General features: G+C 40.0%; 1 protein-coding gene across 1 annotated transcript; it reads right to left on the reverse strand.

The window, feature by feature from the left end:
* Positions 1-4,501: 4,501 nt before the first annotated feature.
* Positions 4,502-19,718, reverse strand: LOC122657615 (ribosomal RNA-processing protein 17). The gene is made up of 4 exons (XM_043852371.1): positions 19,542-19,718; positions 19,351-19,456; positions 5,228-5,351; positions 4,502-4,820 (listed from the first exon to the last, which is right to left on the reverse strand). Exons 1-4 carry the CDS (start codon positions 19,670-19,672, stop codon positions 4,573-4,575), a joined length of 609 nt encoding a protein of 202 aa, XP_043708306.1. The 5' UTR covers positions 19,673-19,718; the 3' UTR covers positions 4,502-4,572.
* Between the last annotated feature and the right edge of the window lie 5,627 nt (positions 19,719-25,345).

Raw genomic sequence — 25,345 nt, forward strand, 5'->3', positions numbered from 1 at the left:
CAATCCCTTGAATCCCTTCCACCTTTCAACGAGTCGGCTGCTCTTCTAGCTGAGAAAGAAACTGAACTCATGAACTTTCTTGAGGCTGAAGAAATTTTTTGGATGCAGAAATCCCGTCTTCTGTAAGTAGCCGATGGAGATCGGAATACCAAGTTTTATCACTCCATAGCCAAGGCAAACTTAAGATCCAACAACTCGATGTTTATTGTGACGGACACAAGTGAAAAAATAACTGACCCCTCGGTGCTGGCACAAAAACTTTCTGATCATTTCACCCGTATATTTTCCTCCATGGACCCTCTTGACCCTGACTTCATATCATCTCTCTTCAATCCTTGCATCCCCCACACACAAGCCGAATTCCTTACATCCACACCTTCTGAGGATAAAATCAGAAATGTTGTTTTTAGCATAGAGGCCTACAAAGCACCTGGTATTGATGGCTTCCCTGCTTTCTTTTACCAATTTCATTGGGATATGATAAAAAATGATATTTTTAAACTGGTCAAGGACTTTTTTTTGAGACTCAATATCTCCCACCTGGAATCAACCATACCCGGATCACTCTTATTTCAAAAAAAGATAGTTGCTCCATCTATGGCTTCTAGAGAATTGACGGATGTGAGAGACTGCTAACCCTAATTGTTTCTCTGATCCAATATTGAGTGCTCACATCATCTTCCACACTACTGGAAACATGGTAGGAAATCATCCGGTGATTAATTTTACAGCTTCGTTGAACGCGATGGCAAATTCGGCTTGTAGCTATGGGAAAGACGGCGAGAGAGATTTGGGATTGTCACCGAAAGCGATTTTGCAGATGTTGTCGAATGCAAACCTTTGGAGGATGTCTTATAGATCGAGCACAGAATTCTCGGTGTTGGCGGTGGAGAGGAGAGGGAGGAGGCATTCGGAGAGCTCTGCCTCGACGACGGTGCCGACGAATTGGCGGAGGGACTTAGTGTTGAATTGGGGGCTGGAGATCTGTCTCTCAAACTTCCAGCGATCACCGTCAGCGTTGAAGATGCCAGAACCAAGTAAGTCGTAGAGATTGTTGTGAAAGAAGGGGCCTTTGGGGTATTTGTAGAATTGCGTCTTAAGGATGTGTTGGACGATGGCGGGATTGGCAGTTATGATGTTTCGACGGCTAAAATGCTTGAAAGTGAAGGTTGCATTTGGGGAGTTTTGGAGAACCTCAGCTATCCATGGCATCATTAGGTCTCGATTCTTGGGAGCAGCAAAGATGTGACCGATCAATGGGTAAGCAGTTGGAACTTTTCTTGATATATTTGTAGGAGATGAAGACCCAGATGAAATTTTGTTCTTTCTGATTAAGAAGTAAAAGAAAAAGACGAAAGGAATCGAGATGTTCCATTAGAAGCCATGGATGGAGCAATCGATGGGGATACCTGTAACTCATCTTCCCCAATCGATTTGGGGAAGATGAGTTGCAGTTTTTTTTTTTTTTTTTTTTTTTTAAGGGGCATTTTTATCACTTTACCTTTTGATTTTAACAGTGTTAGTTATAAACTGACGGAATGGGTTTATTTGTTACCGTTTGTAAACCTCAGGGGGGTACGCAGAATTTTCCAAAACTGGGGGGTAAAATCATCCTTTCGTCAAACCTCAGGGGTGGTATGTGTAAATTACCCAAAAAGATAATGCTTTCTCTGTTGAAGGCTTTAGACCCATTAGCCTTTGTAACGTCTCCTATAAGATCATTGCAAAAATCAAGGCCCTCCGCCTAAGACCCCTCCTTGGATCTTTCATCTCACCGCTACAATCTGCCTTCGTAAAAGGAAAGCAAATCAGTGATAATATCATTATTGCCCAAGAAATCTTTCATTTCCTAAAAAAGAAAAAGAGGGGAGCAACTGGTTACATAGCCCTAAAACTCGACATGTCAAAGGCATATGACAGAATAGAATGGGGACTAATCAGAGCCATCTTTGAATATCTTGGTTTCCCTGATCTTTGGTATGATCTGACCTGCAAATTCATGGTTTGCACCGTCTCCATGAAAATCCAAGGGAGTTGTTTTAATAACTTTGACCCTTCTAGAGGACTCAGACAAGGATGCCCTCTTAGCCCATAACTGTTCATCACTTCAATGGAATGCTTCTCTAGACTAATCCAGACCTATAGAGACTTAAACATGATCAAAGGAATCAAAATTGCCAAAGGTGCCCCAGAAGTCACACATCTCTTCTTTGCAGATGATACCCTTCTGTTTTGTCGAGCCACTAGTGAGGACATATCTACCCTCCAATCCATTATTGCTCTCTTCGAGGACCTTTCTGGTCAACAAATCAATTTGGGTAAGAGCAGTGTGTTCTTTAGTAGCAATGTACCTTCAACCCAAAAGCTTGCTATTAAAAACCAACTGGGAATGAAGGACATGGACCTGAATGCTAAATACTTAGGAACACCCCTCATCCAGCCCAGATCCAAAACCTTGGGTCTCAAAGGTATAATATCCAGGGTTCGCTCCAAGCTAAGCTGCTGGCGTAGTCACCTACTGTCACAAGCTGGCAGAACAGTATTCATCAAATCTGTCCTCAACTCTGTCCCATCGTACCTGATGTCCTGTCTCCCATTTCCACAGTCCATCTGCAACCAACTTGACTCCATCAATGCAAACTTTTGGAAGGGTAAAAATAACGGGCAAAAGGGACTGTCCTTAATCTCCTGGAAATCCATTTGTTCTCCCAAACAATATGGTAGGTTGGGCCTTCGATCTTCACAAACCCATAATAAAGCTTTACTAATGAAATTGGGTTGGCGGCTTTTGACTGAAGCTGACCCACTGTGGGTACAAACCTTGAAAGCTAAATACTTTCCTAATACCTCTCTCCTTACATGCACTTCCTTTAAAAAGAAAAATGCATCATGGGTTTGGAAGGGCATATGCTCTATAATGAAGGAACTCCGCTGGTATTGCTGCTGGAAAATTGGAGACGGTAAACAAGCCCTCATTTGGGATTCACTGTGGATCTCTACCCTACCTTGCCATTTCATTCCTGATTCTATTACCCCTCACCCATCCTCCAAAAAAGTGGAAGACCTTATCATCAATCAAACATGGAACCAACCAACCTCTAATTCACTCCATCTTCCCTCCTCCAATAGCCCATGCCATCATTAAAATTCCACTTCCACTTCAACCACATTCAGATTTTCTTACCACCACACACAATAAATCAGGACAGTTCACAACCAAATCAGTAGCTCAATTCCTCACACACCAACCCACTGAGGATACCATAATCTGGAAAGGTATTTGGAATCTTAGATTACACCCAAAATTCAAACTCTTTGGATGGAGGATTTTGAAGAAAGGAATACCCACAAAACAGAGAATCCAGAAGTTATGTAACACTGACCTCTGCTGTCCACTGTGTAAACAATGCGATGAAACGGATTGGCACTGGCTCTTTTCTTGTGAATTTTCCAAAAGAATTTGGGCAGCGGGATCCCTAGGTCTAAGGACTGATTCTCTCCAAGCTACAGACCTAAAAGCTCTCCTACATTCCTTTCTTATCAATAATGCATACTCCAAGGATCAAAAACAGTGTATTCTTAAAGTGGTATGCATCACAATATATTTCCTATGGCAGGCAAGGAACCAAATTCTCTTCCAAGGAATGAAAGTACACCCTCTAATCATTATCAACAACATCAAGAAATGGGAAAGGGATCTGCAGATTTTTGGGTGGCTCCAAGACCAAGAAGATGGTAGTACTAACATTAATACAAACCCAAGCCCACCAACTTTGGAGTTTTACTGCTGCATTACTTCTGAATTAGACTATGTTATCATCAAGGATGGTAGCCATGATGATATCACGGGGATCGGGGGTTGGGCAGCCGCAATTTTTTATAATCATGAACTCATTTCTACAACCATGGATTTTGGATGCACAGGAACAGCACAGGAAGCAGAATCAAGAGGAATTGAACAAGGAATCCAAAGTGGAATTTCACTGGGAGGCAGAAGAATAGAAGTCTGAACAGATTCACTAAACATGGTACAGTGGTTATCAGACATGGAGAAATACCCTTGGCCATGGCAGCTCTTTACAATTCTATTTAATATTAAAACTATGCTTTTGAAATTTGATAAGGTTTATATTCTGAAAAACCCTAGGCATGTGATCACTAGTGCACATAGCCTAGCACATACTGCAAGGACTCAATATCTGCAAGGGAATGTAACTAATGACATTTCTATCTTCTATTAATAAAAATTTTCTTCTACATCAAAAAAAAAAAAAAATGGCCCCCCAACACTGGTGCAGGGGCTACAAGACCAGGTAGCGATCTCTTGCCCAAAAAATAATTATTAAAAACAAAGAACTTTTAATTGAGGTGTTTAGTTGAAAATAAAGTGATATGAAAACATTTGTGTCTATCTTAGTTGAAACTTGTGTCTTATTTTACATTGAGAAAAAAAGAGCTAAAAGATCTTGGATTATTCCGCAGTTAGTACAACTCATTTGCTGCTCCAATCATCAAATCTTCCAATAAATTGAGCAGCATCCATGCTGGATAACTTGAAAGGAAAAATAATTTCTAGTGCTTCTTCTTCTTCTTTCCCTCCTTGTCATTTCTTCTCTTCTTTTGTGGCTTTCTCGGTGTTTTATGTTTTGAGAATTTCTTGAATGTCTTCTTTTGCACGGGAATGTTGTGCTTCTTTTCACCTTCTGTACTTGTTCTAGGGATTACTTGTGTCTTTTCCCTCAAACTCTCATTGAATTCATGAGATATCTCACTGGTTGTTACTGTTATTTTCATGTCTCCACTGCTATACGATTTTGTCCCTGCCAAAAAAGAGGGCGAGGAGAATAAAACACAATCATCTAGTTAGAAAAAGTAGAAAAATTAACTGTAGAATCTAGCTAAGGAGTAACAACAAGAAATCATAGGTGGTAAGACTGTATCCGTGACCCGGGAGGTTTGTGCACCATTGATTAACAACTAGAGGCACACACAGGGAATGGGAAAGTCACCACTTGGTATCAAACTTACAAATAAAATGCACTAAAGCCATCCTATAGTCCAGATGATTGCAGCCATCAGTTATAAGGGTGTTTTTTTTTTTTATCTCACAGACTCTTTGCTCCATTCTTCTTGCAAACAGTTAAAGAATATGTAAGACAAAATCATCCCAACCCCCCCCCCCCCCAGTTCAGAGATTCTAATTTGTAGTTATGGTAATGTATCATACCAGAAACTGATGCAGTCAGCTCAGTTTCTTCTTCCTGTTCATTGCCATCACCACTTTCATCAGGTCCTATATCACTGGATGGTTGAACTCCACCATTTAGAACACGCTCTTTCTCAAGTTTCCTCTGCAATGAATACACAAAAGCCAGGTAAGGAATGCAAACCTGAATGAAATAATGTCTAGTGGGACTCACAAACCTGGTAATGTCACTCGACCAAATGGGTTTAACCACTTTCAGGTTTGGAGTCTTACTAGCTGAAGGTTGAACAATTTGAACAACAGTTGTACGGCCAGTTCTGGTTAAACTCAAGGTCTGGTTGAGTTTTAACCTACCTTTGCTAATCCCCAGCAAACCTACTAACAAAAAATGGTGAATCCATTACAATTGGTTCAGAATCAGATGTTATAACTTTTACAACCATTCAGATCACCTAAGATGATTGTTAATTTCTAATTAGATAGTGATCCTCTTATTTTATATTACTCATTTGTTCAATACTAATGTCTCCAGGCACCTTTTTTTTTTAATCTCAGCCAACTCACAGACCAGCTAAATCAAGTACAAAACAAAGGAAATAAATTAATACAGTTCCCATTTCCATTAGATTATACACTCAAAAGATACATTTGTAGGGTCTCCGACAATAATTTGTGGAGCAGTAAAATTACAGTTGCAGGAAGTTTCTACTTCAGGGTTCCTCTCACCAAAAATGTCAGATAGTAGGGAATTATATAAGAAACATGATGCAGATTTCAGTGGCCAATTGGAAGAATAAAAAGATAAGGGTGTCAATCGGTTCGGTTCTGGTTTTTTGGTTCGATTTTGGTTCAGTTAACGATACAATATGTACAAAACGAAATCAAATAATTTTCATAACCTCAAACCAAAATGGTTCAGTTTACCCAGTTCTTATTGAGTTTACTGTATTTGGTTTCATTGGTAATTCGGTTTAACTTTTTCAGTTTTGTAGGATTCACTTCTTCGGTTCATATGAGACTTGGAGATGTCTCGTACTGTCCTATAAGAAGAAAGGCATGATAGAAGAAACGAGCATGAGTGCAGAACTGCAAAAGAGAAGTGAGGAGAGTCGATAGTTGAAGATGGAGGGCAGAAAAGACGAAGTCAAAACTGAAATCTCAGAACTCGTGTTTTAGCTTTTTAGGGTTTAGGATGGCTTAGGTTCCGTTCGGGTTCAACTTATACGGGTTATACTTCATTCGTTTTGGTTCAAATCAACAGTTTTAGCCTAAAACCAAAGCCGAACCAAATGAAATTTCAATTTCCAAAACCAAAACCAAGCCAAAATTTTGGTTATTTTTGGTCAAATTCTTAAAATGATCCCAAATGCTGCTCAAGGGTATACAAGACCTCTGAAGCTACTAAAACAAGGCCTTGCACGCCTTTAACACCATTTCATCACCAATGTGCAAGCCTCCAGAGTGACAAGATGAGGTGTCTGCATCAACTTGGAGAAATGGTGATGGTTCACATTGCTCCTGAGAAGTTTCTTCTTGGCACCAACACGAAGCTCCACCTATGGAAAATGAGACCCTACAAGGTCCTTAAAAAGGTTGGAACTAAAGGCTTATGTGCTTGACTTGTTTGCTGGTATGGCCATAAGCAATATCTTCAATGCAGCCGATCTTACGATCTACTTGAGTCACCACTCTGACGAGGGATATACAAAACATACCTTATGGCTGCCCCAGTTTGTTCCACCCATTGAAGATGAGATAAGAGGATATTGTGGATTACGAATATACTGTCACTCGAAAGGGAGGAGATTACCATTCCTTCCTCATCAAACGAAAAGGTCGTCCAAGAACTGACTGCATATGGATATGTGCCAATGATTCCAAGCAACTCAATCCGGAATTGTAAGATCACTACATGTCCTTTCACCATTTGTTGGAGATGAATGCTTTCAAGCGAGGGAGAGTTGATGTACATCAGTACCATGTAAGGTACTCTACAAAATACCAAAGGAGGAAGACCCTAACTCGGTAACTTAGTCAGAGAGTTTTGAGTCAACTCAGTCATGCAGTTCTGTTTTGGGCCATCTTCTGGTTCAAGATTGAACCAGGTTCAGTTCTGATCTTCTTCAAACCATGTGTATATTTGAGTTGTTTTATTTCAGTAAGTTATAGTTTAATTCCTTATTTGGGTAGAGCCTTGTTTATTTAAAACTCCTATTCCTACTTTGGATAGAGTTCTAATCTAGTGAGCTCCTATTATAGCTAAGAGTTTGTCTTATGGGATACCTATACCTATTTGGATGGGAGTTCCTATGCTTACCTCAATTCTTTTTTTTTTTTTTCCTATTGTAAGCAGTATTCAGTTCTTATTTAAAAGAATGTAAGGCTATAGACTTTTTGTATTAGGTAGAGCGCAAACCAACTTTCCAACAAATGCAAGATTGCTTAAATCTCATTTATATTGAAGAAGTTGTGTTCTGGTCAAACCTTATTTGGTGTGCACGAATGCTGTTTAAATTTGCCCTGAATGAAAATAGATTTTTAGGCGTCAAAACAAAAAGAAAATTTTATCGTTCTTTTGGTTTTTAGTGATATTTTGGTATAATAGGATTTATAGAAGATTTATATTTGCAAAGAATCCTAGCATTTGAAAGTTGAAAATTTCACCTACTGCCGACAATCCAGTTTTTGTTCTTGAACTTGGGGGGTTGACTTTTTATCCTTTTGGAATTTGATTTTCACTATTTTTATTTGATTCAAATAGGGGGTATTTTCTCATTTATGAATAATACAACAACAACTTAGCCTTATCCCAACTAAATGGGGTCGGCTACATGAATCCTTGCCCTCCAATCAACTCTATTCGAGGTCATACTTAATACAAGGCTTAAGCTATCATGCCTTTCAATCTAAATCAAATCACTACTCCATACTAGAGCATCCAAAGGCCTCCATTGAACATGGCCATGCCATCTCAAACGACTTTCTCGTTGCTTATCATGTATCAGAGCTACTCCCAAACCAGCTCTAATATGATCATTCCTTACTTTATCCTTCCTAGTTTTGCCACTCATCCATCTCATCATCCACATCTCCGCTACACTGAGTTTATCTATATGATGCTTCTTAACTACCCAACATTCTGCACCATACATCATAGCCAGTCGTCTAACTGTCCTATAAAAGTTTCCTTTGAGGTTTAAAGGAATATGTTGATAACAAAACACTCTGGGCGCATCTCTCCAGTCTCCACTTCATCCATCATATTTTGTGAAACATCATCCTCTATATCACCTTCTTTATTTATGATTGAGCCCAGATACCTAAAATAATAATTCCACGGAATCTCCCTCTCATCAATTTTCACCACCTCATTATCCATCCTAGTGTAAACAAATTTACACACCATATACTCTGTCTTCGTTCTACTTATCTTAAAACCTTTTGATTCCAAGGTTGATCTCCATAACTCCAACTTGGCATTAATCCCTACTTTTGTCTCATCCACTAAAACAATATCATCAGCAAAAAAGCATACACCAGGAACTCTCATCTTGAATGTCTCTGGTTAAGTCATCCATAATAAGCGCAAACAAATAATGGCTTAAAGCTGATCCTTGATGTAATCCAATTGTAATTGAGAATTCATCTTAAGATATTATTTCTGAATGATATCTCAAGTAAAAAATGCTTAATTAAATGATATCTGGCATAAATAAGTCCCAAACCTGGTTCGATACCAATAAAACCAGCATCTTGCACTAAGGCGACAGTCGCCTAGACCCCAAAAAAACTGCTTGGACACCTAGGCGACACCTTGACAACTGTGTCAAATCTGATTCCAATTTTCAGTTATAGTTAATGGTTTTGTTTCTGCTTGATATTTTACTGTTAATACTTGATTCCAATGCTGTTTGATCATCTGAGTTTCTTATTTCAAGTTATTAACATTTTCTTGAAACTGGTTTTTTCCCCTCCACATGATTCTTTCTGGTTTTCAACTGAGTTTCTGAACCTGATCCCTTAGGCCTATAGAAACTCATTAGCATGTCAAGGGGGAACCCTCCAGACGTTGGGTAAAGATTATGGCTTCATCCCACCTACCAACTGACCTTGAAAAAGAATGAGAATTTCCCTCCGACCGTGGAAAAGCAAATCATGCCTTTGCCGTTCTTTAGTAGTTTCACTATCCATAATGAAATCGAATGCAATCAACATGCGGTGTGCGCGTCACCTAACCCAACTAGAGCGCTTTAACGGGAATAAAGGAAAGCAAACTGAGCTGCTTGAGTGCGCTAGGCTAGTGCACTGAGCCTTCTCATTCTGCTGTGCTCGGGGTGGTGCCCAAAGCAAGCACGCGTCACGGTGAATTTGCATATATTATGTAATGGTTCTTCCCCCGAACAAAGCGAAGCGACACTCCTATCGAAGCCTTGCGCACGTCAATGGATCTTACGTCGAATGGAATAAGGAACGGACGGCCTTCTTGGATTGAAGGAAGAACGACGAGAGAAAGTCTTTCATGGGAGAGGGAGCTAGCTAACATCAGGGAAGGTCAGTTTTGAATCGGTTCGACTCATCCGGGAGAATATAGAATGTGCTCATGTCCCTACGGCAATAAATAGCGTGCATATATAAAGCAATAGTTCTCTGTTAAAGGCAGGCATCTTGGTATTGGATCCCTTTCTGATGCAGATTTATCACCAAACTGGGCTTCTTTTATTAGGAATAAGTCTAGGGTTGGGCTACCTACATGTTGGGCCTTTGATCCCATGGGTTTCTAATGTAATATGCCACTTTTATGGGCCTAAAATATGGGTAAATAGGTTGCATACGGGATTACCTCCCATACTTAGCTTTTTATTTGGTGTTTTAAATTGAACCGGTTCAACCAATGGTTCAATTTAAGTGATTTTATTATTTTTTCTTTTAGTTGTTTAGTTGGGCTGGATTAGGACTCTATTTTGAGTCCATTTTAGTTTCCTAGTCAGTTTAAGTTACCTAATAGGTTAAGGATTGGGTTAGGCCATTCTTTTTTAGTGTCTAAGTCTATTTTGAGTCTTCTATATAAGTTTGTAAGGGAGGCCAGCATACGAATTTGATTAATAAATATTAGTTTTATGCTTACTGCCATTGCTGCTGCTCTTTGTGAGTGTATATCCTTGTGGATCTCAAGGTGGAAGGGATTGGTGGATCTCCAATATACTCCTTGCATCGTGAAGATCGGGAGACCCCATTGTTCATCTTCAAAGCTCCTGCCATTGAAGACCTGCAACAAGTAAGAAATTCTGCAACTATTCTTCTTCCTTCAAGAAGGTCACATACAAGGTGATTTTCGTGAGAATTCTGCTCGGCCAAATCTAACCATTAGAACCTGCTAAAAATTTGATCGAGTCTTCCTCAAACCCTAAGAGAGACTCTATTCAAATTTCAGCACCATCCACCCAGCCGATTGTCTGAAATTACAGTTTTACCCCTCTCTCCTACTTCTACTAGGAAACCCCCATAACTTCGAATCTGTCCATCAGTTTCAAACCAAACTTTCAGCATACATCCCTTACATCATTGTTGACACTCGATCCAAGTTTCAGCCCCAAACTCCAACTCTAACCCCTTCATCTCCTTGCTCCATTAAAACCCAAACCCAAAACCCTAAAATTCAATTCTGCCCAAAATTGCAAATTTTCAAAACCCATGTAAACCCTAACCTTTTTATACCATATTGAACCCCTAGACCTGCCCATTAATACCCTATAAACCCCTTTCCCAATATCCAACCCAAACCCTAGAAATTGACCTAAATCCTAGTGCTGTCCATTTGAACCAGCAGCCCCTTTTGTTATTTGATCCTGTTGTTTGGCTCCTAGTGGGTCTCCTACCTATCTAGGACTACATTAAGTGGTATCAAAGCCATGGATGTACAAGGCAATCCAGTTCCGCCCCCTCCACCTGATCCTATGGCTACTATAATGGAGATGCTACAGAAGTTGAATGAAAAGGTGACACGATTGGAAGAGAAGAGGACTACCCCTCATAGGGACAACAACATTCTCCTAGAAAAGGACAGATATCAAGTCAATTCGGTAGTACAAAGAGCCCCAAGGAGAGATCAATACAGAGAAGACAGAGAAAGGTACAAAGATCACAGTAAAGATAGGAACAGAGGCTACAGAGATTACAGGAGACGCCGTAGACCTCCAGAGGCGTATGAGTTGAGAGACTATGATGGCAGACCAGATCCACAGGTATTTTGTGATTGGTTAGCTGCTTTAGATGATTATTTTAATTGGTATAATTTGCCTGAGCATAGGAAAATGAGAGTGGCACATACCAAGCTAGTGGGACCAGCACATAATTGGTGGAGAACCCACATGGATTATCCTGACTATCGTGGTAGAGAACCAGTTACATGGGTAGAGATGAAAGAAGATCTGAGTAAGAAATATTTCCCACGAACGTTCAGAGCTCTACAACAAGGTAACTTAAATTCCCATCGACAACATCACCACCAAAAAGCCTTCAAATCTGAAGACAACTTGATGCAAATTCATCACCAAATAGGGCTTGTTTCATTGGGAATAAGTCTAGGGTTGGGTTACATACATGTTGGGCCTTTGATCCCATGGGTTTCTAATGTAATAGGCCACTTTTATGGGCCTAAAATATAGGTATATAGGTTGCAAACGGGATTAGCCCAATACTTAGTTTATTTTTATGTTTTTTAATTGAACCGGTTCAAATTGGTTGCATCCAATTGGTTCAATTTAAGTGATCATGTGACTTGGTTAAGCGGTCATGTGACAACTTAAGTGGTCATGTGATGTAGGTTGGGCTGGATTAGGACTTTATAAGTCCAGCCATGTTTTGAGTCTATTTATTTTAGTATTTTAGTTTCTTAGTTAGTTTAAGTTACCTAATAGGTTAAGGATTGGGTTAAGCCTTTCATTTTTAGTGTCTAAGTCTATTTTTGAGTCTTCTATATAAGCTTGTAAAGGAGGCCAACATTACATACGAATTTGATTAATAAAACTCAGCTTTATGCTTGCTGCCTTTGTTGCTGCCTTTGCTCCATCGTGAGTGTACCTTGTGAGTAATATCAAGGTTGCCTTGTGAGCAATATCAAGGTGAAGGGATTGGTGGATCTCCAATCGACTCCTCGCATCGTGAAGATCGGGAGGGCTACTACTTATCTCCTTGCATCTTGTAGATCGGGAGACCCCATTGTTCATCTTCAAAGCTGCTGCCATTGAAGATCTCTTCAGATCCAGTAAGTTTGAAATCTGAACATTGTTTAAACCTTCTTCTTCTCACTCCTACCCTAACTAGGATTCCTTCATAACTTCAAATCTGTCCATTAGTTTCAAACCAAACTTTCAGCATATATCCCTTACATCATTATTGACACTCGATCCAAGTTTCATCAAACCCCCATCACCCTAAACCCTAGAACCCCTTACTCCTACCTCCATTAGGAATTGTCTCCAATAACCTTATCTTGCTGTCCAACTCATCTAACCTACTTCCATTCACTCAAACATCATAAAACCTATACCATTAGACTTCCCTACACCTACCTATCATTACCATATAAGACAACCCTAACCTAAACCTAACCCTAATTTTGACCTAAAATTCAATTCTGCCCAAAATTGCAGAATTTCAAAACTCATCCAAACCCTAACCTTTTTATACCATAATAGCCCTCTAGACCTGCCCATTAATACCCTATAAACCCCTTTCCCAATATCCAACCCTAATCCTAGAATTAACCTAAATCCTAGTGTTGTCCATTCAAACCAGCAACCCCTTTTGCTATTGATCCTATTACCCTGGTTCCTAGTGGGATTACTCCTACCTAGGACTCCATCAAATTGGTATCAGAGCCATGGATGAACATAACCAGCCCATTACCTCTGTCTCCATCGACTCTTTGAACAAAATTCTGGAGATGCTTCAGCAGTTTCATGCTGGTCAAAGGACTATAAGCGAAACGTTGCAACGAATTGAGCAACACCAAACTACTCCAGTAAGGAACAACAACATACCAATGGAAAAGGACATATATCAATTACACTCTCAAGTTCACCGACCTCATAGAAGGCACAGGGCAGAAAGGTACAGAGCTCACAAGGAATACAGGTATAGAGAATACAAATTTTCATTGCCAAAGGAAGTTGAAGATAAAGATGAAGTAACAATGAATTGTGACGAAAAAGAAGAGACCATGTTTGAAGCTTCAAAGATGGAAGTTCAACGTGTAGAAGATTCTACCGAAGAGGTATACATTGAAGAGAACAAAGTAGACAAAGCTGAAACAGTAGAGGATGAAAAGTTGATTGAGAGCATTCCAAAAGAAAACAATGACCTTCAAGATGTTGTTCTTGGAGAGGTGGAGCATGTGTCTCAAGTATTAGATGCGAAGGTTGCTAACACTGAAGAATCTATGGATTGGACATTCACAGTTGCTGCTGATTCAGAAAACGAACACATAGAGTTTGTTATGCCACTATGGTTTTTTGAAGAGAAAGCTCCACGCCTTCAAGATTTTATACCCTATGTTCCTGCTTCATCGGAATTCTGTTTAGGGACGGTCAAAGCTGCTGATCACATGTTGATTCCCCCTCATCACTACAAAATTCGAGAACGAATTTTTTCAAATTGGGGAGAGTTTATGCAGATTCATCACCAAATAGGGCTTGTTTCATTGGAAATAAGTCTAAGGTTGGGTTATATACATGTTGGGCCTTTGATCCCATGGGTTTCTAATATAATAGGCTACTTTTATGGGCCTAACATATGGGTATATAGGTTGCATACGGGATTAGCCCAATACTTAGTTTATTTTTATGTTTTTTAATTGAACTGGTTCAAATTGGTTGCATCCAATTGGTTCAATTTAAGTGATCATGTGACTTGGTTAAGCGGTCATGTGACAACTTAAGTGGTCATGTGATGTAGGTTGGGCTGGATTAGGACTCTAAAGTCCGACCATGTTTTGAGTCTATTTCTTTTAGTATTTTAGTTTCCTAGTTAGTTTAAGTTACCTAATAAGTTAAGGATTGGGTTAGGCCTTTCTTTTTTAGTGTCTAAGTCTATTTTTGAGTCTTCTATATAAGCTTGTAAGGGAGGCCAGCATTACATACGAATTTGATTAATAAAAACTCAGCTTTATGCTTACTGCCTTTGTTGCTGCCTTCTCTCCATCGTGAGTGTACCTTGTGAGTAATATCAAGGTTGCCTTGTGAGTAATATCAAGGTGAAGGGATTGGTGGATCTCCAATCGACTCCTTGCATCGTGAAGATCAGGAGGGTTGCTACTTATCTCCTTGCATCTTGTAGATCGGGAGACCCCATTGTTCTTCTTCAAAGCTGTTGCCATTGAAGATCTCTTCAGATCCAGTAAGTTTGAAATCTGAACATTGTTTAAACCTTCTTCTTCTCACTCCTACCCTAACTAGGATTCCTTCATAACTTCAAATCTGTCCATTAGTTTCAAACCAAACTTTCAGCATATATCCCTTACATCATTATTGACACTCGATCCAAGTTTCATCAAACCCCCATCACCCTAAACCCTAGAACCCCTTACTCCTACCTCCATTAGGAATTGTCTCCAATAACCTTATCTTGCTGTCCAACTCATCTAACCTACTTCCATTCACTCAAACATCATAAAACCTATACCATTAGACTTCCCTACACCTGCCTATCATTACCATATAAGACAACCCTAACCTAAACCTAACTTAACCCTAATTTTGACCTAAAATTCAATTCTGCCCAAAATTACAGAATTTTAAAACTCATCCAAACCCTAACCTTTTTATACCATAATAGCCCTCTAGACCTGCCCATTAATACCCTATAAACCCCTTTCCCAATATCCAACCCTAATCCTAGAATTAACCTAAATCCTAGTGTTGTCCATTCAAACCAGCAACCCCTTTTGCTATTGATCCTATTACCCTGGTTCCTAGTGGGATTACTCCTACCTAGGACTACATCACAACTTGAAGCCTCCATCAATGAGATTCCGTTTGCAAGTTGAAGAGTGTTGGAAATTTGACATCACCAGTGTTAAATCAGCGGCTGAATACAAATGTACATTGCCAACAGAAATTGAGAGAGCACAAGTTGAAGACAAAGCTGAAGTGATCACAGTGAATTGTGATGAAAAGAAAGAACCAATGCCTTGAGCTTCAAAGATGGAAAGTCAACATGTGGAAGATTCTACTGAAGAGGTCTATGTTGAAGAAGTCAAAGTAGACAAAGCTGAAACAGCAGAAGATGAAGAGGTGGTTGAGAATATTCCACAGGAGATCAATGATATTCAAGATGTTGTTCTTGAAGAGGTGGAGCTTGTATCTCAAGTATTAGATGAGAAGGTTGCTAACACTAAAGACTCTATGGATAGGGCATTCACAGTTGGTGCTGATTCAGAGGTAGAGCACATAGATTTTGATATGCCACCATGGTTCTTCGAAGAGAAAGCTCCACACCTTGAAGACTATATTCCTTATGTTCCTGCTTCACCGGAATTCTGTTTGGGGATGGTCAAAGGTGCTGATCACATGTTGATTCCCCCTCATCACTACAAAATTCAAGGACGAATTTTTTCAAGCTGGGGAGAGTTGATGTAGATTTATCACCAAACTGGGCTTCTTTTATTAGGAATAAGTCTAGGGTTGGGTTACATACATGTTGGGCCTTTGATCCCAAGAGTTTCTAATGTAATATGCCACTTTTATGAGCCTCAAATATGGGTAAATAGGTTGCATACGGGATTAGCTCCCATACTTAGTTTTATTTCCATACTTAGCTTTTTATTTGGTGTTTTAAATTGAACCGATTCAACCAATGGTTCAATATAAGTGATTTTATTAGTTTTTCTTTTAGTTGTTTAGTTGGGCTGGATTAGGACACTATTTTGAGTCTATTTCAGTTTCCTAGTCAGTTTAAGTTACCTAATAGGTTAAGGATTGGGTTAGGCCATTCCTTTTTAGTGTCTAAGTCTATTTTTGAGTCTTCTATATAATTTTGTAAGGGAGGCCAGCATTGAATACGAATTTGATTAATAAATATTAGCTTTATGCTTGCTGCCATTGCTGCTGCTCTTTGTGAGTGTATATCCTTGTGGATCTCAAGGTGGAAGGGATTGGTGGATCTTCAATCGACTCCTTGCATCGTGACGATTGGGAGACCCCATTGTTCATCTTCAAAGCTACTGCCATTGAAGACCTGCAACAAGTAAGAAATTCTGCAACTATTCTTCTTCCTTCAAGAAGGTCACATACAAGGTGATTTTCATGAGAATTCTACCTGACCAAATCTAACCATTAGAACCTGCTAAAAATTTGATCGAGCCTTCCTCAAACCCTAAGAGAGACTCGATTCAAATTTTAGCACCATCCACCCAGCCGATTGTCTGAAATTATAGTTTTACCCCTCTCTCCTACTTCTATTAGGAAACCTCCATAACTTCAAATCTGTCCATCGGTTTAAAACCAAACTTTCAGCATACATCCCTTACATCATTGTTGACACTCGATCCAAGTTTCAGCCCCAAACTCCAACTCTAACCCCTTCATCTCCTTGCTCCATTAAAACCCAAACCCAAAACCCTAAAATTCAATTCTGCCCAAAATTGCAAATTTTCAAAACTCATCTAAACCCTAACCTTTTTATACCATATTGAACCCCTAGACCTGCCCATTAATACCCTATAAACCCCTTTCCCAATATCCAACCCAAACCCTAGGAATTGGCCTAAATCCTAGTGTTGTCCATTTGAACCAGCAGCCCCTTTTGTTATTTGATCCTGTTGTTTGGCTCCTAGTAGGTCTCCTACCTATCTAGGACTACATTACTTTCTCTTTCGTGCCCTTCTGGGCGGTACAAACAAATTCGGAATGAGCGCACCGATAACGATCGGACCATGAAAACGTTCTAATTCACCTCGTCTCCTTCGTCACTAGAAGAGGCTTACTATGATATTTAACTATAGACAAAATTTAGGAAAGTAACATGTGCAGGAAAGGAATTAAAGAACTGACTTGATAAGACGGCGAAAGAAAGAGAAAGAAGAATAAGAAGTTATAAGGGATATGAACTTGCAATCACCACAAAAGCCTTGATTGGAATCACCACCAATTGGACCTACTGAGTCACCACTGCAGGGGCCGGAACTGAGTCGCCACATACCATATTATGACTCACCATATTGATCTTAATCTCAGAATTTTCAACTGAGTTGATCTTTTCTAAATCTTGTTTCAGAATCTGTTTTCAAATTTCTACCTTGCCATCCTTTTTTTTTTCTGTTATCCATTTCTTGCCTGAATAGGAAAACTCCGGATCTTCAAATCTGTTCATTGGATCTGCCTTATATTTTTGAAGTCACTAATTAAGCAGAACACTAGACCAAAAATTATTGACCATCGGATCTGTTTTCTGCAAGTCACTGATTTTTCCCCTAAAATTATGGTTATCTTGAAGCCTGTTTTTCTGGTTCTGATTCATGTTATTTGGTGGGCTAATCTGGTCATATTTTCTGCTTCTAATTAATCTGCTATTTGAACCTTAATTTATCACTGCATTAAACCCACAATTGTGATCATCAATTCTGCAGAAATAGCTTTTCCTACCTCAACAAGGATTCTCTCATATTTTATCCATCTGTTTGATTTAAGTCAAACCTTGCAGGAATGTTCCTCAGTCAAAGGGTAAACCTTTGACCACAATACTGGCCTCATCTGAACATCTGATTGACTGAAGCCGATTTTCTATTGAATCTGGTTTTCTAATCCCTAATCCTTAGGTGGCTAGATCTCCATCAAACCATGCTAATTTTCAATTTTTGGTTATTGCTCTTGCTCTCGCATCCACCCATACCGAAGCTGCTGTCTGGAAGTGATAACTACAGGTGTTTCTGTATAAGCCAAGGTAGGATGATGTTAAAGCAGTTGCACATTCATTATCAGGAGAAATTGTAACACACGTTGCTGAAGAAAGTTGAGGAGCATGATACAGATTCTGGATCTTAATTCAGTTGGAAAAACTAAATAATATTGTTAGTAGCTTGCTCTTTGGTGATGGGTGAAAGCAACAGAGTCTGTCTGACAGCAGGAAAAGAATAACATGAGCTCACCATTCGCCCATAAGCAAAGCGGGAATATGAGGTGAATGGAAATTCCAATTATTCAGGACAGTTAAATTGTTTATGAAGCCAACAAGCGGTACCTCACTACCTCTACAGAGATTGTAATGGTATTTTCTCCATCTTGCCATTTGCAAGTGATGACTTGCGAGCGACCATTGCAGATAAAAATTTCAGTTAATAATCCTCAACATAAAAAATGTTAATATGCATGGCAGCAAAAAACCGGTTCAAACACCATTTTACTCATTTGTCAGGTTCAGAAGTTTAGAAGCATGCCTAGATTAGCTATTTTATTTACAATTGCTCCCTGCATAGTGGACTGATGTCAAAAGTTGGCATTTTGCTTGCTTCGGTGCTGGAACAGAGGATGATGAGGCCGTGAAAGATGTAACCACATTACAGTGTTTATGAATATCATCAGAACTTCAGTTGATGATATCCTATGGTGTCTGGGCTCAATAAATAACTGAAACTTGAAAATACATTAACAGAGAGTACTAGCTGACTTGCTGAAGAAGGGCACTTTTATAAGATGCGTAACAGTTCTGGACGGGAAAATGACAGAGGTGTAATTGGTAATGTAATTGGATGGGAAACGACAAGACCCACCTCTTCAAAACTTGCAAAGATCCATTAATGGTTGACTTCCATTTCCCATTCAACAACAATTAGCTAAAAATTGGAAGAAGCAAACTTAATACTCACAGAAGGGGGACTCCAAACTGTTAATCCTAACCCAAAATTTCTTACTCCTGTTTCAGCTCTGCTTCCATGAATGCATTTTTCTTCTTCGAATAGAAACCATTTTAATGCCAAAGAATTCAAAAATAAAATTCCTAAACACTTCTTAAGACACTACCATTAACATACTTTCAAACCCTCTCATAAACCTATTAACATCTACTTCTCAGAAACAAAAAGACCATCTTCTCAATTAAAAAGGTCCAATTTAAAAGTACAAAATGTGAGGTAGAATTGGAATTAGAACCTGTTTACGGGCCCCAATACGCTTGAGTCTTTCCTTCTCCTGTAGGTTTCTCTGCGCTTCCTTTCTCCTCTTCTTCTTCCTCTTATGAAACCCACCGACATAGTCCCTATTCAACCACAACCAAGTTCAAGAATCGCGTTAATGGAAGAAAAACCTAGACTTTTTAACTCAGAAAAAAGTAAGCAAAATACCTAAGATCCTTGTCATCGAAGGTAATAGAAAGAGTTTTATTTCTGAGTGCTCTCTTCTTTATGTGCTGCGCCTTTGAGCGTGGGATCTTGTCGCTTATTGCCAATGATGCCCCTTCAACCTCTCCCTCCATTATCTAAGCTCTGAAACAGCAAACCCCCTCTATCCGTAGTATTCTCAGTTAATAAACCCAGGAGAATCCTGATTTTAGAGATGACTGAAAGTGTAGTCTACGAGCAAAAGTGCCCTAAAGAATTTTGCTGTGATTATGGGGATTTTTCTTACAAACCCCCGGATTCCCTTAAACTAAGCCGCAATATTAAAACCATGCCCATGCTCACCAGGAGGTCTCGAGTTCCAGTCTCCAGTACCTTTCCCCCTCCCTATTCCGAATCATTATCGGTTCCCTGACCGGTGTGGTTCCCTAGTGCCTCTCACAAGAAGGGGGTGGGACCTTAGTTAGTAGGTTTGGGAATGGCAATTGAACGGGAACGGATACATACGACAATTAAATGGACTAGACGGCAATAATACTTTTAAAAAATCCGACGTAATAAAACGCATACGGAAATAATACGATACGCGTTTAATACGTGTTTAATACGACCACTCTATAAGTAAAAATACGGGCATATATTCACTATGTAACAGACATTCACCACCTAATAAACAAAATAATAGCATATACACAGTGATTTTAGTGTGTGGTTCTTTTAGAATCTTTAACCAAAATCAGAAACGATCGTCATATCTCCAAGATAATTGAAGCATTGGGTAACCAGAATTTTCTATCATTCTCTGTTCTCAACTTGAGTTACTTCCACTAATTACAGCCTTAATCAGAGAGCTAAGCTTAAATCTTCAGATTAACATTCAATGTACTTTAAAATTTTAAAAAAAAAAAAAAAAAAAAAGCAAATCGAACCAATGCAAGTACACCTTTATTCTGGATTAAAGTGGGTGGTTCTTTTAGAATCTTTGTCCTGTAGCATAGCTTAGCAGGGTTATTTGTTCTATATAAATCTTCAAATCTGCAATTGCCATTTCCAAATCTCTAAAGCAATGGTGCTTGATTTGAGTATAATTGATTAAAAATTAGTCAAAACACTCAGGCCACCACCACCTATTCCCATTACTTAAGCTTCAAATACTTCCAAAACGGAAAGCTGTTTTAAGATTGAAGTTATTGGGTTTGAAATGATGATCAGAACTTGGGTTCTTTCATTAATTCACATCTGGGTTTCGAATTGAAAAATAAAAAAGATGTTATATTGACTAACACAACACTGGAACCAAGAGAAAAAAGAGGGGGGTTGAGGAGTAAAGAAATAAGAAGCGGCAGAAAGACATGTTCACATGAGACCAAAAAAAAAATCACAAAGGGCTTAACATTCAATAATGCTATTTACATTCACAGCAGATAGTATAACTTACAGGAGCGAGAGGAGGAGAAAGGGGCAAAGAATGGAAGAGGAACAGAGCTTGTCCGCCACTCCACCGCTGCAATTAGCCCTGAACGGAGACGGAGAATAGGAAGGGAGCAGGGGCTAGGGGGTATTGAACCTTATATGAAGTCTCGCCGGCCGCCGTTGAATGGAGACGGAGACGAAGCAGGTGATCGAGCAGCACTGCAGCAGACTGCCAGGGTTCGAAGAGTGAAGAGACGACCAGAGCTTTTTACCCTTTTTGGGAACTGAAGGGGTTTCGCGTGTTTTCTCACTTTACCTTTAGTTTTTTTTGTTTTTTAATATATTATACGCGTTTAATACGCATTTATACGGGTATAAAACTGCAACACTCAAAAAACGTGTTTTTTAGCAAATATACGGATATATACGACATAATACGTTTTTTTGAAGTAAATGTTTGGATACACGTATAATACGCAAACTTACTAACTAAGGATGGGACCCACCTGGGGCACCTGATCGAACACTCTGCCTCGGTGGGGTCCACCCTCTTGTGAGAGGCACTAGGGAACCGCACTGGTCAGGAACCGCATACAATAAAAATTCCCCTATTCCTCATACCCTAAAAAGTAAATTATATATAAAAGGTCCCAATCTCCAAAAAAATAAAAATAAAATAAAATGACTATTTTACCCCTTGCACTAAAACACCACCAACCCAACCCCGCTTACCTATTTTTGAAACATTACAATCGAGAAAGCCTTTGAAGTTTGAACCGAACGTTTCCTTCTTCATCTCTGTGACTTATCAAGACTTCAACTCTCCAACGACTTGAGAGAAGCTGCAATTTTCAATGACCTAAGGACCTACAATTCTTAGGTGAAGGTAAATGAACTTGCGGGTATCACAACAAGCAGGCAACAACAATGGATGGTGATGCAGTATTCAGCGGCAACAATAGTGATGCAGCACTAGATGATGATGCACTGCCTTACCCACAACACTACATGCCTTAAAAAATGTTGGTCATTTTTTTCCCGATAGTAAATGCCAGAAAAAATTTGAGGAAGACTCGATCCACTAAAATAATATATTGGAAGGCAACTCTACATGCCTTAAAAATGTTGATCCGGCAGTGACATTAATGGTGATGTTATTCATAGAACCAACATTGATTGACAATCACCTGCACAATTTGTCGTCACCAATGAATTTCAGAAGTAAAAGACACATAATTAAAGTTCATCAATATCTTATAAACCTACGTTCCAGCCAACAGATGACAATATGTGTTATGTGTGTGCCTAATGGGGTTCGATCTAGTGTATGGGCACTAGATTCGGCCAGCCTAGTATGGGATAGGTTAAAGGGCTTGATTTAATGCATTTCATTAGCTCTGGAGCTTTTGGCATATTGGTCAAATACCTAATATTTTGTATCAGAGCCGGACACCACATCACGGGTTCAAGTCATGGAAATGGCTACCTAGGAGAGGGCTACTTGAAGTAGAGTGAAAGCCATCAAGAAAGGGATACCTGTTGCCAGGCAGAAACCCTACGACAGAGTGGAGCCGCTTGGAAAGGGCTACCTACCGCCAGAGTGAGAGCTACCAAGGATGACGACTGTAGAAGCGTGGTGGTTTGTTAAGCGCCTAATTTGGCTCGATCTAGTGTATGGATGCTAGATTGAGCCGGCTTAGTATGGGATAGGTTAAAGGGCTTGAGCTTTTGATGCATTAGTCAAGTACCTAACAATATATGCTCAATTCCATATGAATATTAACACATATGTCGTCAATCAAAATCATGCTTACATTTAAAAATTATTTGATTCGCAATCCATAAAATTCTGAAATATTGCATTAAATTGTAATAAGACACAATAATGAATAAAAAGTGAAAGATTTTTGGTTTCTGATCAATGGTAGTTGATATAAGTTCTGAACCAACTAGGGTCTAGATAATGGACTTCTTGATGAAAATTTTTGGATGTAAGCTCAAGACCAATCTTAGTAATGTATAATACTATCATATGGACGTTTCCCTTTTGTAACTCAGGAGGTTAGTACGTTGAGCAAGTATCACCGCTTATAGGGGGCTTCTCTTGTCTCTTGTATGCGAACACTTTGTAGTCAAGCACCGAGATTACTGGATTGGTGTCTCCAAGCCGTGATCTTGAAGTCTCAAGTAGGATTATAACACTCAAGAGGTGAAGGAAGTGGTAGGCTAAGGCCAAGACTTCAAAGCTCTTGAATAAGGGAGCACTGTCTCTAAACTAATGACTAGGCCAAGCTCATAGGAAGTGCATGTAAGGTTCATGTAACCCTCCTCAACGTGACAGGGGGTGTATTTATAGGTGTAGAGGGGTGTGTGCACCAAGGTTCTAAAACTCGGGTTTCGACCAGCCAAAAATGGAGTTAATCTCGATTTCAACCATATCTCGGTCGAAACCTGGGATTTTTTTTCCATTGATGGGGAAACCAAGGTTTTGACCCCAAAACAAGGTTTTTTAGGTCTGCTTTTTTGCAGGTTGTCTATTTTTCACATTTTAAACACAATCCATTAATTACATTCACAAAAAAATCACTAAAAATGGTACTTGTGATTATTGACCCAAGTTTACTAACGTACACGCTGATACGATATAGACACTAAAGTGGTATTATAAAATTTATAATTAGTTCACATAATTATAAAGTACTTGAACCCTAAATAATACATTGAATCCAAATAAAACATTAAGATGCCCCTCTTCAATTCCATGCGGAGTTTCTTGGTGGGTCTAATCCACGAGCAGCGTACCACTAAAGATTACGAAACCGTTCCTTCGAATGCACAACATACGTATCCTAGCAAACTGACACATGGAATTAACCAAAATGAAGAGAGCTTGGTTCGACTAGAAAGTCCGAATTTTGAAAAAGTAACAATCAACTAATGGTATGTCGACCCAACCTAAAAAATAGAAGCTTAAAGAAGGGGGGGGGGAAATCTCCTATTTATCAAGAAAACATTTGTGGAGGAAAATAAGAACAACCACATATACAAAGAATGGCTATTCATAGCAAATCCCGTACCAAACCATCAAATGCTTTTTCTCCCTTGCTTCCCTCACTTCCGAACTCAAGCAATACCTATAAATGAACTTAAAATAACTCTTACCCAGTTCCTAAAATCTTTTTAGAACCCTAGAAATCCAAGAAGCTACCAAACCGAAGCACTAGAAAGCTCTCTGAAATCTCCGCAGGTCAAACTGAAGACCCAACAAAAAAAAACTACTCCTCAAACTAAACAAAATTAAAGATTGACAGGAAAAAAAATCAAAAACTGAATTACCAACTCACCTGAATCTTCTGGTTTCGATTCTGATCAAATAGGTCGATGATCAGAACCACCTCTTGCTAGCTCACTGATGAGGCATAAAACACCCCTCCTATCAGAGGCTGCCACATGGCCGACCCGACCTCAGTTCGAGAACCTAGTTGGGCCGAGCAGGAGATCGGGCCGACCCCATCTCCAATAAGTCATCCGACAGAGCCAGACTCTAGCGAGCCAGCCGGTGGCTGAGGCCGAGCTCATACAGGTCAGCCATAGACTCCTGGCCGAGCTTGCGGCCGAGACCAACCTCTCGGGCCGACCTCCCTTGCCAACCTCCTCTGCCGACCCCCAGGGCCGACCTCCGAGGATGAAGCCCTCCACCACTAAAGCTGCCATAGCACCCCACCGGGGACCCCCGGGCCACGTCAGCACATCCCGAGAATCACGGGATAGGGATCGAGCCACGATCCCAGCACAACACGGAATCGCACTCTACATGGACTCTTACCTTAATAAGAGTCCGACCCCGAAAATAGCTCTCCACTCTGCTATACGCGGGAGAACCTTCTGAAAGAAGGACTCCTACCATACTAGGATTCTCCCAATCGCCTCATCTCCTCCTCACTCTATAAATACCCAGGTATGGAACACCATCGAGGATCTGGCTTTTTACTACGCAGTTACGCTGTTGTATTAGAGACCTGACTTGAGCATCGGAGAGTCCTAGGTCGGGGCCATACCGGTTCTCTTGTGCTCATTGCTTGGTTTTTGCAGGTTCATCCGTGGGCGAACCGAGCATCGGAGGTTTTCACACGCAACAGATTTGGCACCGTCTGTGGGAACGACATCGACAAGCATCGTCGTTCCTACCAATTCCAAGAGCAATAATAATGGTGCACACGAGGTCAGGGCAGCATGGCTCGACTTCCCGGACGGACGAGCCGTAACCCGTTGGGCAGACGAGGCGATCCCCTCCCCCCGAAGCCTCTCGGCAGGGGATAAACAGAAGACCCCCTCGAGCAGGGGGTGCGCAGCCCATCAAGGGCACCATTCCCCCACCGGATGGCGGGAATGGGGGA

Source organism: Telopea speciosissima, chromosome 4 (assembly GCF_018873765.1).
Source record: "Telopea speciosissima isolate NSW1024214 ecotype Mountain lineage chromosome 4, Tspe_v1, whole genome shotgun sequence".
Classification (NCBI taxonomy): Eukaryota; Viridiplantae; Streptophyta; class Magnoliopsida; order Proteales; family Proteaceae; genus Telopea; species Telopea speciosissima.

What these genes read in the sequence shown, in the direction of transcription:
- LOC122657615 (XM_043852371.1), bottom strand. Translation starts at nt 19,672, where the DNA reads ATGGAGGGAGAGGTTGAAGGGGCATCATTGGCAATAAGCGACAAGATC. An exon ending in TTCGATGACAAGGATCTTAG is followed by an intron (nt 19,457 to 19,541) that starts GTATTTTGCTTA and finishes GTGGTTGAATAG; the next exon opens with GGACTATGTCGGTGGGTTTC. An exon ending in GCTGACTGCATCAGTTTCTG is followed by an intron (nt 4,821 to 5,227) that starts GTATGATACATT and finishes CTTTTTTGGCAG; the next exon opens with GGACAAAATCGTATAGCAGT.